Here is a 16,519-nt window from a genome sequence, read left to right on the forward strand (position 1 = left end):
AGTACCTTAACCCATTGCAGCACAATATCCACCCCTTATTTCTTTAGTGCAGGTACTCATATATAAATCCCCTCTAAGCATTGTTTTAGGTGTACAGCATAAATTTTGACTTGCTTTTATATTCAGTCATGACAAAGTATTTTCTATTTTTCCCTTGTGACTCCTTTTTTGACCAACTGGTTGTTTGGAAGGGTGGTAACTACCATATTTCATGAATTGTCCTATTTTCCTTCTGTTATTGATTTCTAATTTAAAACCATTGTGGTTATAGAACACTGAATGATTTCAGTCTTTTAAAGCTGAATGAGACTTGCTCTGTGGCCTAATATTTACTCTATCTTGGAGAATGATCAATGTGTATTCAAAGAAAATGTGTATCATGCTTTGCTGAGTACTACCTGGTTTATAATGATCAAGTTTTCCATATTCTTGATGATGCATTTTTCCTCACTATTATTGAAGTCTCTTTATTATTATTCAAATTGAAGGTGAAAATTATGTCAGTTTTTACTGTATATATTTTAGGGATTTGTTGTTAGATTCATTTTTATAATTATTATATCTTCCTGATTATCACCATAAAATGTCTCTTCTTTATCTCTGTTATCAATTTTTGTCTTAAAGCCTGTTTTGCCTAACATTAGTATATCCATTCTAGTTGTCTTTTGGTTAAAAGAAGCTAGCTATATCTTTTTTAATCATTTACTTCCAACATATTTTTGTCTGATTATAAAGTGTGCCTTGTATAAACAGCATGGATTTGGATCATTTTTTTTATTCCACTTTTCCAATCTCTGTCTTTTGAATGCTTCATGAATTTACCTTTAAAATAATTGCTGTAAGGGAGGATTTATATTTTTCATTTTGCTAAGATCTTTTTATATGTCTTTAAAAAAATTTCATTCATTTATTTGAAAGGCAGAGTTACAGAGAGACAGATTTTCCATCAGCTGGTTCACTCCCCAAATAGCCACAATGGTTGGGGTTGGGCCAGGTTGAAGTCAGGAGCCAGGAGATTCATTTGGGTATCCAATGTGGGTACAGGGGCCCAACCACTTGGACCATCCTCCACTGCTTTCCCAGGCACATTAGCAGGCAGCTGGATCATAAGTGGAGCAGCTGGAACTCAAACAGGCACCCTTATAGGATGCTGGCATTGCAGGCAATGGCTTAATCCACTACACCACAATGCCAGGCCCATATGTCTTTTTTTTTTATTCATTATTCCTCCACTACTATTTTCTTTTGTATTAAATAAATATTTTCTGATACACTGGATTAAATCTCCTGTTGTTTCTTTTAAAATATATTTTTACATTCTTTTCTTAGGGGTTGTCCTAAGGATTACAATTAACATCTTAAAATAATCTAGTTTTTATTAATACCATCTTAATTTCAATAGTATATAAGAACTTTGCTCCACTCCTTTCATGCTATTGTCATACAAATTACAACTTTATACCCCATAGGCCTTTCAAAAGTTTAACAATTATGGCTTTCTAATATCGCTGCTGATGTAACTGAAATATATCTCATAAAGGAAATGAGGTAGAGCCATTAAAAATAAGCAAGTTAAATTTCTAAAAATTGTATAAAAACTCTTTTTGGATAGTTTCTGGTTAAACTTTTCTTGAAAATTTTGATTATAGGTAGCTATGAACATATGAATCCTTACTTTACAAAAGGAATTCATTTTTATTCTAATTTGATAAGAGAAACGTTTTTTAATTCTTGAGCAGAGGTTAGCAAACTATGCCTCCCAGGTTACAGCAGGCCACTGGTAGTTTTGGTAAATTAAATTTTATTAGAATACAGCCATATCCATTCACTTGCTTGTAGTGTATGGCTGCCTTCATGCTACAATAGCAGATTTAAATAAAGTAATACTAGAATTTATTGAGAACTCATTAAATTATAGTCATAATGCTAAATACTCTATCTCTTCACTGAAGAATACATGAGGTACTTAAGTGAGATGCTAATGGGGTCAGCACTGTGGTGTAGCTGGTAAAGCCACCACTTGTGATGCCAGCATCCTATATGGGCACTGGTTTGAGTCCCAGCTGCTCAGATCCAGCTCTCTGCTAATGCGCCTGGGAAAGCAGCAGAGGACGGCCCAAGTGGTTGGACCCCTGGACCCACATCGGAGACCCAGAAGAAGCTCCTGACTCCTAGCTCCGGATCAACCCAACTTTGGCCATTGGAGCCATATGGGAGTTACCTAGCAGACGAAAGATCTGCCTCTTTGTTACTCTGGCTGTCAAATAAATAAATAAATCTAAAAAGAAAGGAAGGAAGGAAGGAAGGAAGGAAGGAAGGAAGGGGAGTGGAGAGGGAGGGGGGGAGGAGGGAGGGATAGTTATGAAGAAACTAGGTCTGGTTTGAAACCTGTGATTTCCTGGCTGTGTGACCATGAATAAATTTGAGTAATATCTCAATGCATCAGATTTTTCTTAATATGGAACATTTAATACCTCAGAAAGTTACAATGAAAATTAAACAATATACACAAATGTTTGCAAAATTACAGCTATTTATGAGACATAGATCAAACTTATTTGTTTCCTTCTTCTGAGCAGAAAATACTTGTAGATTTCTATAAACATATATTACAAAGTCATAAGTTATTGAATAAATTAACTTATAACTTAAAGATGCAAATAAACATGGGCAATAATCTTTTCTTTCAACTTTTTTGTTAAACATTTATTTATTTATTTGAAAGTCAGAGTTACACAGAGAGAGGAGAGGCAGAGAGAGAAAGCCTTCCATCTGCTGGTTCACTCCCCAGTTAGCCGCAGTGGCTGGAGCTGCGCTGATCCGAAGCCAGGAACCAGGAGCTTCTTCTAGGTCTCCCATGCGGGTGCAGGAGTCCAAGGACTTGGGCCATCTTCTACTACTATCCCAGGCCATAGCAGAGCGCTGGATCAGAAGTGGAGCAGCCGGGTCTCAAACCAGTGCCCATATGGGATGCCGACACTTCAGGCCAGGGTGTTAACCCACTGTGCTACAGCACTAGCCTCTCATTTCAACTTTAAAGAATAATTAAATAATTAGCATTTTGCTAATGAAGGCCAATCTCATCCTTTAAAAAAATTTAATTATAATTTTAAGTGGTAAATTGGCAGTCTACCAGAACAGCTTTATTTTTAGAGCATGCTAATTAAAAACTATGTATGAATACTTCCTCAAATGGAGAAACAGAGTTTCAAATGAAGAAGATTAAATGCTAGTAACTGGTTCTGGTATCTGGAATAATGTACCTTGAAATTTAAAAATGTACTTGAGTGGAGAGCATGGTGGGACAGAGGATTATGCTGCCACTTGTATCACTAGCATCCTGGTTCAAGTCCCAGCTATTCTGCTTTTGACCCAACTCCCTGGCTAATGTTTCTGGGAAACAGCAGATGTTGGCTAAAGTACTTGAGTCCCTGCCACCCACATGGAAGCCTAGATGCAGTTCCTGACTCCTGGTTTTGGCATGGCCCAACCCGGGCTGTTGTGACCATGCAGGGAGTGAACCAGCAGACAGAAGATCTCTCTCTCTCTCTTTTTGTGTGTTTATATCTCTTTCTTTTTCACTGTCACTCTGCCTTTCAAATAACAAAATAAATCTTCAGAAATAAACAGAAAATACATTTGATAAATCTTTCCTACTTTGTCCTCTTACTATTCAGTCACTTTATGTGAGAAAGTACCTTATTCTGTAGAGGACATTATGACTGGTTGACTCATCTATATGGAAGACATGGTTGGGTGGATACCAGTTTCTTTCTGTTTCACTCATTAAAGCAAACATATTATGATATACAGGTGTAATACCTAGAAAAGAAATAGAAAAAATAAATGATTACAAACAGCATTTTTATATAACATCTATAATTCCTAACAATTCGTAAAATGCCATAGTAGTTGACATCTTTTGGTACAACATCATGTGCAACTGAATTCTTAATCAAATATCTTTTCCCCCTATATTTTATAATACTACTATAACTAAAGGGACCCATGGAAGTGAACTGTTTTTAAAAAACATTTTATCCAGTTCTTTTAGTTGTCTTCTACCAAAAGATTGGTTCAAATTTTTCAAGTTTCCCTTATCTGGAGGCTGAGGTTCAATTGCATGGGTGTGTCTGTGTATGCATAATTTCAATAGTACTGGAGGCTTTCAAATCACTAACACAGTTAAGTCATTGAAGGTGCAGATGTTTGGCCTAGTGGTTAAGACAGCAGTTAATATGCCTGTGTTCCATATCCAATGACTTGAATTTGATACTCAGCTCCAGCTCCTGACTCCAGATACTGCTAATACAGACCCTTAGAGGCAGTGGTGATAGCTCAAGTAATCGAGTTCCTGCCACCCATGCAGAAGATCTGGATTGCGTTCCATCTTCAGCACAGGCCAGTCCCAGTTGTTGCCAGCATTTGGGGAGTGTACCTACAGATGGGAGCTTTGTCTCTTTCTGTCTCTCTGTTTCTCTCTCCCCACTCCATCTCTCAAAAAAATAAATAAAATGTAGTCATTAGATACTGTTAAACAATGAAACAATTTTGCTTTTGAAAAAAGATTTATTTATTTATTTGAAAGGCAGAGTTACAGAGAAAAAGAGAGGGAGGGAGAGAGCGAAAGAGAGAATATCTCTCTCATCTACTGGTTAACTATCCAAATGGCTGCAACAGCTAGGGCTGGGGCCAGGCTGAAGTCAGGAGCCAAGAGCTTCATCCAGGTCTCCCATGTGGGTGGCACTTGGGCCAACTTCCACTGCTTTCCAGGTATAATAGCAGGGAGCTAGATTGGAAGTGGAGCAGCTAGGACTTGAACTGGCACTCGTAAGGATATCGGTGTCACAGACTGCGGCTTAACCTGCCACACCACAACGCAGGAATCAACCATTTTATTTTTTAAGTGTCAAGTTTCACACAATATGCTAGTAATCATACCCTTTGCACTATTTAAATTCATAATGAAAAAAATTTAAATGTCATCTGAAAATGTAGAAGGATATATGGTTTTGTCAAAGATATTTTAGGAGTTAAACAAAATGCCGAAGGATACTAAACTAAAAAGTATATAGAACACCTAAGATACAAAATAACACACATTGTTTTCAAGTATATATAAAACATTCATACATCCACACAAACACACATAACAATTATATGAAAACTCAAAACAAAACTCAAAAAATGCCAAAGGATAATTATACACAACATGTTCTCTAAATATTAAATAAAAAATCAATTGTAAAAAGAAAACTTTAATACTATTATTTGAGAATATAAGCTTTACAGCAAAACAAATATTTTCATTCTAGTGATATTTTCATTCTTTCACACTATAGTGAAAAATGACAAATTTGACATACTGACAACAAACATCTGAATTCTAAATTTAATTAAACCAATTAATAAATGAAACACATTACATATAAAAATATTATTCAGTAGCAATATTGAAACCATATCCTTGAATTCACATTTTTACTTAAAAATACTTCTAACTATATCTCACAGGTCAAAGGAAAAATTACAACAGAAGCTTTTTTTTTTTTTTTTTTTTTTACAGGCAGAGTGGATAGTGAGAGAGAGAGACAGAGAGAAAGGTCTTCCTTTGCCATTGGTTCACCCTCCAATGGCCGCCGCGGCCAGCGCACCGCGCTGATCCGAAGCCAGGAGCCAGGTGTTTCTCCTGGTCTCCCATGGGGTGCAGGACCCAAGCACCTGGGCCATCCTCCACTGCACTCCCGGGCCACAGCAGAGAGCTGGCCTGGAAGAGGGGCAATCGGGACAGAATCCGGCGCCCCAAATGGGACTAGAACCCGGTGTGCTGGCGCCGCAAGGCGGAGGATTAGCCTATTGAGCCATGGTGCCGGCCACAACAGAAGCTTTAAAACATAAGTAGAAATAATTATGAATACCACATACTAAAACTTGTGGAATAATTGGAAACATTTGGCCTACTGGTTATGGTACTGCTTAGGATGCCCATATCTTACATGAGAGTACCTAAGTTTAAGTCCCAGCTCCAGTGCCCAGACCATGGGAGGCAGCAGCTCAACTAGGTGATTTCTTGCCATACACGTGAGAGACAGACTGAGTTCCTATCTCGGAGTTTCTGCATGGATCTACCCCAGCCACTGTGGGCATTTGCAGACTCAACCAGTAGATGGGAAGTGTGTGTGTGTGTGTGTGTGTCCCTGTCTCTCTGTTTCTCTATCTCTGTCTTTTTGACTCTCGAACAGTAAAATTCATTTCAGTTCTGGAATATGACTGACACTTGAGAGTGAAATTTGTAGCTATAATTTGCTCATATAAGGTTATCTTGAGGGGCCGGCACCATGGCGCAGTAGGTTAATTTGCCTGTGGCACTGGCATCCCATATGAGCGCCGGTTCTAGTCCCGCCTGCTTTTCTTCCAATCCAGCTCTCTACCTTGGCCTGGGAAAGCAGTGGAAGAAGATGGCCCAAGTGCTTGGGACCCTGTACCCATGTGGGAGACCCAGAAGAAGCTCCTGGCTTCGGATTGGCACAGCTCCGTCCGTTGCAGCCATCTGGGGAGTAAACCAACAGAAGGAAGACCTTTCTCTCTGTCTCTCCCTCTCACTGTCTGTAACTCTAACTCTCAAATAAAGTCTTTAAAAAAAAAAAAAAGGTTATTTTGGAAAAATAATGGAAACAGAATTTTAATTTTAAAATCTAGCATTCAGCCTAAATGTAGTAATCTAAAAAAATTTTAATCACTGTTCCTTACATTTGATGACAGGGATTTTTTTAAGAACAAGATGATGTCATGATTTTTCAAACAACAGAACAATTAATTATTTATAGCAGGAAAAGTGAATTCATATTCCTAAATCATCAGTTTTTAAATGATTATTAATAGTTTTTAATGTTAGTTAAGACACTGTACCTTTACTGTAGGTATCAAACAGTAAAAGAAATCTCTGTATGCATATATTCATTATCACAAAGTCGACCAAAAAGGGAGATATATGCCCTTCCAAGATGATCAGATTAGCCATTCAAACAAGTAACAAAAGACAGAGCTGTGTTTAGTCGCAATGATTCATTATTCCAAAATTGCAATTACATATTATATTTAATCCATTTTTTTAGAAGTTCATGTTAATTGGGTTGAAAGAAAAGAAAGGAAGAAAAAGTGACACTGTATACGAGATCTATTTTATTTTGAAAAGACAGGACTTCACAGAAACTTAGTTATTTTTAACTCCCTTTCACCACATATAAAAATCCAAATTCTTTTTAATAAACTGACTTTAGTACGCCTCCTCTATCCTAAGCCATTACCAAAATTGTGATTTAGTTGTACCTTACAAAGCAAGACTACTCATCATTCCACTAATATTAACAGTCCTTACACTATGAAAGGCAAAGTCAGGTACAGAAAACATAGATAGGATTAGTAGATATGAAGAAAAATCAATGAAAAATATCCAAATTAAGGAAAACAAACAACATTGAAACAAACTAAACTGAGTACACAAAAGGCAGGTGAGATAGCTCAAACTGAACTAATCTAATTTACATGTAACTTAAGAGATAATGGCGGCCAGCGCCCCGGCTCACTAGGCTAACTCTCCGCCTGCGGCACCAGCACCTCGGATTCTAGTCCCAGTCGGGGCGCCGGATTCTGTCCCGTCCCAGTTGCTCCTCTTCCAGTCCAGCTCTCTGGGCCCTGCACTTTCATGGGAGACCAGGAGGAAGCACCTGGCTCCTGGCTTCGGAATTGCGCAGCGCACCGGCCGCAACATGCTGGCCATAGCGGACACTTGGGGGGTGAACCAACGGAAAAAGGAAGACCTTTCTCTCTCTCTCTCTCTTTTTTTTTTTTTTTTTTTTTTTTTGACAGGCAGAGTTAGCGAGAGAGAGAGAGAGAGAGAGAGAGAATGGCTAGGAGTTTGCCAAAGCCAGACATTGACTTAAAAATTCAACAAACCCAGAAAGCAACAAGTACAAAAAAAAAACAACAAATAGCTTGTTCACCACAAACTGTTAAAAATGAACAAGTAGAGAATAAAAACATGTTACTTTCAAAGGTAAAATGACAAGTCGTTTTCAATAATACCTTGAAAATTGAAAATCAAAAGCAGTGAAGTAGCATACTAAAAGAACAAGTGAAAAACAAGAAAACCTGGGCAGGCGCTGTGGTATAGTGGGTAAGCCATTGCCTGCAGTGCCAGCATCCTACATGGGCGCAGGTTCAAGTCCCAACTGTTCCACTTCTGATCTGGCTCTCTGCTATGGCCTGGGAAAGCAGTGGAAGATGGCACAGTGCTTGGGACCCTGTACCACATGGGAGACCCAGAAGAAGGTCCTAGCTTCGGATCAGCTCAGCTCTGGCCTTTGTGGCCATCTTAAGAGTGAAGTAGCAGATGGAAGAAGGCAGGGAAGGGCAGGGAAGGGGGAAAAAGAAGGAAAGAAAGAGGGGCCGGTACTGTGGCGCAGTGGGTTAAAGCCCCGGACTGCAGGGCTGGCATCCTATATGGGCACTAGTTCAAGTACCAGCTGTCCCACTTCCGATTCTGCTCTCTGCTATGGTCTGAGAAAGCAATGGAAGATGGCCTAAGTCCTGTGGTCCCTGCACCCACGTGGGAGACCCAGAAAAAACTCCTGGCTCCTAGCTTCAGATTGGCTCAACTCCTCCAGCCATTGCAGCCATTTAGGGAGTGAACCAGCAGATAGAACACCTCTCTCTCTCTCTGTAACTCTGTCAAATAAATAAAATAAACCTTAAAAAAAAAAGAAAGAAAGAAAAGAAAACCACCTTAGAATTCCACATGCTGTGAAATATATTTCAGTGAGACAAACTTAGGCACAGATGAGTCCTGGAGGTGGGTGCAATTCTGGCATGTACCTCTATCCCAGACTGCCTTTCTTATCCAACTCATTAATCAACTTGATGATGTGATTTCTCTGATATGATTATTCTCAAATGTTAGCATGTCCACAATGCTCCCTCATCAGCCCATTGTGTATTTAAAGCTTTTGAGACCCAATAAAATAGCACACACTGTATGCAAAAACAGTAATAATGATGCTGATGGTTTCAAGAAAATGTAGAGACACAAGAGAATACAGAAAATACAACAAAATTAGGAATTCATAATATAAGTAAGAAATTCAGCAAAGAAACATCACAAAGAATAACCAAACAAAAATCCTGAAGCTGAAGAACTTAATAAATGAAGCTAAAAAAGAAAAATTTGGAGGTTCAACAACAGCTGAAAGAATTTTAAAATAATCCAGTAACAACAAACCAAAAGATAAAAAATTTAAACAGAATGAAAGTGTATGATACTTATGGCACGTTATGAATGTTCCGGAATGAGAAGGGAGAAGAAATAGAAAACTTATTCAAGGAAATAACAGCTGAAAACATCCAAAAATCTTGGAAAAGATATGGACATCCAGATCCAGGAACCTCAAAGGAATCCAATTAGATTAGACCCTAAGAGGTCCTCTCCAAGACAATTCACAGTCAAACTATAAGAACTTCAATACTTTTTACAAATAAAATGAACTTTAAGAGAAAAACCATAAAAAGTGACAAAGAAAATCACTATGATGAAAGAATCAACTCAATAAGAGAAAATAACAATTGTAAATATATATGCACATAATTCTGTAACACCCAACTATGTAGAGTAAACATTATTAGAACTTAAGGGAGAGATGGACTTCAATACTAACAGCTGAGGACTTCAACAGACCCATTCTCAACAGACAGCATCCAGACCAAAAGCCAACAAAACACTACAGTTGTAAGAGTTATACAGACCAAACAGACTGCAGAACTTATAGAACACTTCATCCAACAGCTGCAGAACATTCTCCTCATCAGCACAAGAAACATTCTCTAGGACTGACTGAATAATAGGCCACAAAACAGATCTTAACAAATTTAAAAATAATAATAAATAGAAATTAATGAGAAATTTTAAAATCAGTAGAAATGCATAGACATTAAACAAATAATCTTGAATAAATAATGGGTCAATGAACAATTCAAAGGAAAGTTAAACTATTTCTTGAAACAAAGGAAAACATACCAAAATCTATGGGATACAGCAAAAACTAACAGGGACATTTAAAGCAATAAATGCCTCCATATATATTTGTTTATTACAAATAAACAAATTGATGTAATTAAAGGACATAAAAGAAACAAAAAATTAATCCCAAGATTAGTGGAAATAAAAAATTAATAAAGAACTGAAATAGAGGCTAAAGACAAAATAATACAAAAGATCAACAAGAACAAAAAAGAGCTGGTTTTATTTTAAAAAGCAAACAAATTGTCATCTTTATCAACCAAGGAAAAAAAGAGAATATCAAAGTAAATAAAATCAAAGATGAAGAAGGAGTGGCCGGTACTGTGGCACAGCAGGTAAAGCCACCGCCTGCAGTGCTGGCATCCCATATGGGTGCCAGTTCGAGTCCCGGCTGCTCCACTTCAATTCAGCTCTCTGCTATGGTCTGGGAAAGCAGTAGAAGATGGCCCAAGTCCTTGGGATCCTGCACCCACATGGGAGACCTGGAAGAAGCTCCTGGCTCCTGGCTTCAGATCGGCACATTTCCAGCTGTTGTGGCCAACTGGGGAGTGAACCAGCAGATGGAAGACCTCTCTCTCTCTCTCTCTCTCTCTCTCTCTCTCTGTCTTTCTGTAACTTTGACTTTCAAATAAATAAATCTTATAAAAATAAATAAATAAAATACTATGAATGTTTAAAAAAAGATGAAAAAGGAGACATGACAAGCAAAATCACAGAAATACAAAAAGAATCATTATGGCACCAGAAAATTATTTTTTCTTTAAAGATTTATTTTTTATTTATCTGAAAGGCAAATTTATTTTTTACTTATTTGAAAGGCAGAGTTACAGAGAGAGGAAGAGACAGAGAGAAGATCTTCTACCTGCTAGTTTACTCCCCAAATGGCTGCAATGGCCAGAGCTGGGCCAGGCTGATGCCAGGAGCAAGGAACTTCTGGGTCTCCCACATGGGTGCAGGGGCCAAAGCAGTTGAGCCATATTCTGCTGCTCTCCCAGGCTCATTAGCAGGGAGCTGGATCAGAATGGTGCAGCCAGGACTCCAACTGGCAACCATATGGGATGCCGGCATCACAGGGGGAGGTTTAACTTGCTATGCCTTAGTGCTGGCCCCCAGAAAATTCCTAAATCTTAAATAAATGAATAAGTGTCTGGAAAAACATAATCTACCAAACTCAATCATGAAGACACAGAAAATCTGCACAGACCTACAACAAATAAGAAGACTGAAACAATAACAAGTTTCCCAATAAAGCCAAGCCCAGAACTGGATGGTTGAAGTTTACAGAATGTTTATGTTAAGAATACCAATTCTTCCCAATCTATTTGAATTAATTAAAAGGGAGATAACTCTTCCGAACTCACTCTACGAAGAAATGAGAGAGAGAGAGCAACAGCGAGAGTGAGAGAACAAGAAAAAGAAAGAAGGAAAGGAGACGGAGAAAGGGAAGGGGAAGGAAGAAGGGAAAGGAAGGAGGGAAGGAGGGAGAAACATAATAATAATTTAATATCAGATTACAAGGAAACAGACAAAATGTGTAAAAAGGAATTTAAAAGAATTATTATAAGGTCACTCAGAGAGATGCAACAGAATAAATATAAATGAAATTAGGAAATCAGTGCATAAAATGAATATGAAATTCAACAGAGATGGAGATATTAGAAAAGAAACAAACAGAAATATTAGACATAAATACAGTAAGTCAAATAAATCTTCAGTAACAGACTAGATCAAGCAGAAGAAAAAACATCTGAACTTGAATTTGGGTCTTTTGAAATATCTGTCAGACAAAAACAAAATGGAACATAGCCTCCAAGATCTCTGGAACACCATTAAAAGAAACAATATTTTATTTGAGTTTTTGGGATTCCTGAAGCAGAAGGAAAGAGAAGGGTATTAGAAAATATATACAATGAAAAAAGTAGCTGAAAATTTCTCTTATCTCTAGAAAGATATGGACATTCAAGTATCTATAGGATACCAAATAGGTAGGACCACAAAAGAATCTTACCATAACACATCACAGTCCAACTCAAAATTACACAACACCTTGGGAGAATACTAAAATTTGTAAGAGAAGAGGCTGTCGCTGTGGCTTAGCAGGTAAAGCTGCCACCTGCAGTGCCAGCATGCCATATGGGTGCCAGTTTGAGTCCCAGCTGCTTCACTTCTGATCCAGCTCTCTGCTTATGGCCTGGGATAGCAGTGGAAGATGGCTCAAGTCCTTGGGACCCTGTACCCACATGGGAGACCTGGTAGAAGCTCCTGGCTCCTGGCTTCGGATCAGCCAGCTCCAGCTGTTGCGGCCATCTGGAGAGTGAACCAGCGGATGGAAGACCTACCTCCCTCTCTCCTCTCTCTCTCTGGCTCTGCCTCTCTCTAACTCCGCCTTTCACATAAATCAAATAAAACTTAAAAAAAATTTTTTTAAGAGAAAAGAGCCAGGGCATGTTTATTCCAACTCCAATTAGATTGACAGCCAGATTTTTCAAAAGAAACTTTAAAAGCCAGGAGGGAATGGAAATACGTGTTCCAAGTTCTATAAAGAAAAAGAAAGGAATAAAGGAAAAAAAAGAAAAAAACACCAGAATACTCTATACTCAGTGAAAGCTCTCTTTTGCAAATGCAAATGCAAGACATGTAACTGAAAGAATTCATCACCACCTTGCCAGCCTTACAAAACATACTTAATGGGACATATAGATAGGATTAAGTGTTAAAGGGATCATTTAAATAAGACCAAATGTCTGATAATAATAATAGATAGAATTAAAAATGAGATAATGTTCCATCCAACAGGGGAAGCAGTCCACACAGCCAACTCATAACATGACAGGCTTTAAAAGCACTCTGACCTCAGAATCAGCCCTTAAGGTCTGGCTGAAAAGCCCATGATGAATTTCAGGCATGGAAAACCAAGACAATGTGGCAAAAAAAAAAAAAAAGAGTCCTACATGAAGAATCTCTGTGAGATCCCAGTGGAAAGAAGGGGCCATCAAAGAAGGATGTACCTTTCTCTGAAGGGAGGAGAGAACTTCCACTTTGCTTGTGGCCTTGTTTAAATACCTACGAAGACTGTGGATTCAAAAGGCTTTCACAGCCTTGGCAGCATATGTCAACAGCCTCAGGTGATCACTGATGTCATACTTAAGAGTATTAATTGTTAAATTAACAACAGGAGTCACTGTGCACTTGCTTCCCATGCAGGATTTCTGTCCTCAATGAGTTGTATTATGAGAATTAACTGCAAAACTTGTTCTCAGTTTGTGTGTGTGTATGTGTGTGTGCGCGCAAATTGGTGAAATCCTTACTTAGAACAGAGTTGGTCTTCTGTGTATAAAGTTAATTGAAAATGAATATTAAAGTAGAATGGGACTGGGAATGGGAGAGGGAGGAGGAGATGGGGTGGGAGTGGGCATAGGAGGGCAGGTATGGTGGAAAGAATCACTATATTCCTAAAGTTTTACTTTTGAAATCTGTACTCATTAAATAAAAGATTTCTTTAGAAAAAAAATACTATATACAGAAAGAATGATACTCTCCACCATAAAAATATGTGAGAGTATAAAACCCACTAAGAAAAGAACAAAGGATATTCAAAACAGAAGAAATTTTAATGAAGAAATGATAGGACTTAAGCCATAATTACCATCAATAATTTTAAAGATAAATGGTCTGAATTCTCCAATTCAGAGAAACAGACTGGTTGAATGGATGATAAAACAAGAACCAATAATATGCTATCTATAAGAAATTCATTTCAACAATAAAGATGCATGCAGATTTAAAGTAAAAAAAAAAACAAAGATACTCATGTAAATGGAAACAGAAAGCAAGCAGGAGTAGCTATACTTATATCAGACAAAATGGACTTTACAAAAACTAAAAAGAGACAAAGCTACTTTGTGATGATCAAGGTATGGAGCCGGTGCTGTGGCGCAGCGGATAAAGCCGCTGCCTGCAGTGCTGGCATCCCATATGTGCGCCGGTTCAAGTCCTGGCTACCCCACTTCCAATCCAGCTCTCTGCTATGGTCTGGGAAAGCAGTAGAAGATGGTCTAAGTCCTTGGGCCCATGCACCTGTGTGGGAGACCTGGAAGAAGCTCCTGGCTCCTGGCTTCAGAATGGCGCAGCTCTGGCCATTGCGGTCAACTGTGGAGTGAACCAGCGAATGGAAGACCTCTCTCCCTCTATATCTCTCTCTGCCTTTCCTTCTCTCTTTGTGTAACTCTGACTTTCATAAAAATAAATCTTAAAAAAAATGATCAAGGGATGAAGTCTGCAAGAATATATGACCATTGTAAATGTATATGCGAACTTAATTCTGGCACACTCACTTTTATTTAAAAAAAAAAAGTTACTGGATCTAAACAGACATATAAATCCCAACACAATAATACTGGCATCCTTCAACACTCCACTTTCATCAATAGACAGATCATGCAAAAATAATTCACTAACTAAATAACAGACACAACAGAGCTATCTATACTATGGGCCAAATAGATCAAGTAGACATTTTCAGAATATTCCATCCAACATGTGCATAGTACATATTCTTTTCATTAGTACACATTCTGCAAGATAAACACTATAGTAGGCCACACAAAGCTAAGTCTCAACAAATTCAAAAAATATCAAAATCTTATCAAGTATCTTTTGTTATGACAATGGGATAAAACTGGAAATCAACAACAAAAAGAAATATTAGAAATTATACAAATACATGGAAAATTGAACAACACATTCCTCAATAAACAATGGGTCATAACTAGAGAAATTCAAAAACGCCTTGAAACTAATGGAAATGGAAACATATCAAAAGTTATAGGATACAGCAAAAGCAATACTATGAGGAAACTTTAGAGCAATAAGAAGCTAAATCAATAAAATGGAAATATACCAAATAAATAAACCTAACAATACATCTCAAGGCCCTAAAAAAAAATAAAGAAGAAAAAAAAAAACAGACCTAAAGTTAGAAGACAAGACATAATAAAAGAAATAAATGGGGGTTGGCGCTGTGGCTTAGCGGGTAAAGCCGCCACCTGCAGTGCTGGCATCCCATTTGGGCACCGGTTTGAGTCCTGGCTGCTCCACTTCCCATCCAGCTCTCTGCTATGGCCTGGGAAAGCAGTAGAAGATGGCCCAAGTCCTTGGGCCCCTGCACCCACTTGGGAGACCTGGAATAAGCTCCTGGTTCCTGGCTTTGGATCGGCACAGCTCCAACTGTTGCAGCCAATTGGAGAGTGAACCATTGGATGGAAGACCTCTCTCTCTCTCTCTCTCTCTGCCTCTCCTCTCTCTGTGTAACTCTGACTTTCAAATAAATAAATAAATCTCTAAAAAAAAAAAGCAAAAAATAAATGAAATAGAATGAAAAAATAACACAAAAGATTAATGAAATGAAATTAAAAATTTGAGCTACACTATAGAAAAAAAGAAGACAAATCAAAGATAGGGACTGGTATATGGCACAGTGGTTAAGTTGCCAAAAAAGAATACTTGATTCAAGTGTCTGCTCCTTTGCTTTTCTTTTTTTTTTAATATTTATTTTATTTATTTGAAAACAGAGTTACGGCCGGCGCCACGGCTCACTAGGCTAATCCTCCGCCTTGCGGCGCCAGCACACCGGGTTCTAGTCCCGGTCGGGGCACTGGATTCTGTCCCGGTTGCCCCTCTTCCAGGCCAGCTCTCCGCTGTGGCCAGGGAGTGCAGTGGAGGATGGCCCAAGTCCTTGGGCCCTGCACCCCATGGGAGACCAAGAGAAGCACCTGGCTCCTGCCATCGGATCAGCGCAGTGTGCCGGCTGCAGCGTGCCTACCGCAGTGGCCATTGGAGGGTGAACCAAAAGCAAAGGAAGACCTTTCTCTCTGTCTCTCTCTCACTGTCCACTCTGCCTGTCAAAAATAAAAAAATAAAATAAAATAAAATAAAATAAAATAAAAATGAAAACAGAGTTACAGAGAGAGGTAGAGACAGATAGAGAGAGGTCTTCCATCCGCTGGTTCACTCCCCAGATGGCTGCAACAGCCAGAGCTGAGCTGACCCAAAGCCAGGAGCCAGGAGCTTCTTCCAGGTCTCCCAAGTGGGTGCAGGGGCCCAAAGACATGGGCCATCTTCCACTGCTATCCCAGGCCATAGCAGAGAGCTGGATCGGAAGAGGAGCAGACAGGACTTGAACCAGCGCCCATATGGGATGCTGGTGCTTCAGGCCAGGGCTTTAACCTGTTGTGCCACAGCGCTGGCCCCTGCTCCTCTGCTTTTAATCCAGCTTTCTGCTTATATGATCCTGAAGGCAGCAGATGATGGTTTAAGAACTTAGGTCTCTGTCACCAATGTGGAAGACCTGAATTGAAATCCAGTCTGGCAAGGATGTAGAGAAAAGGGAACCCTAACACAATGTTGGTGGGAATGCAAGTTAGTTTAGCCACAAAGAATAGTATAGTA

General features: G+C 38.8%; 1 protein-coding gene across 4 annotated transcripts in view; it reads right to left on the minus strand.

The window, feature by feature from the left end:
- The window catches only part of JAK2 (Janus kinase 2), a 114,218-nt gene that overhangs the window by 56,742 nt on the left and 40,957 nt on the right, over window positions 1–16,519 (minus strand). For all 4 annotated transcript variants that reach the window (XR_009867648.1, XM_062208306.1, XM_062208304.1 and 1 more), the window contains exon 4: window positions 3,699–3,822. Coding sequence is in view for 3 of the 4 variants with exons in the window: in XM_062208306.1 (XP_062064290.1) it covers window positions 3,699–3,822 (124 nt within the window). In the remaining variant the exon portion in view is untranslated. The remainder of the gene's footprint in view (window positions 1–3,698; window positions 3,823–16,519) is intronic.

Source organism: Lepus europaeus, chromosome 12 (genome assembly GCF_033115175.1).
Source record: "Lepus europaeus isolate LE1 chromosome 12, mLepTim1.pri, whole genome shotgun sequence".
NCBI lineage: Eukaryota > Metazoa > Chordata > Mammalia > Lagomorpha > Leporidae > Lepus > Lepus europaeus.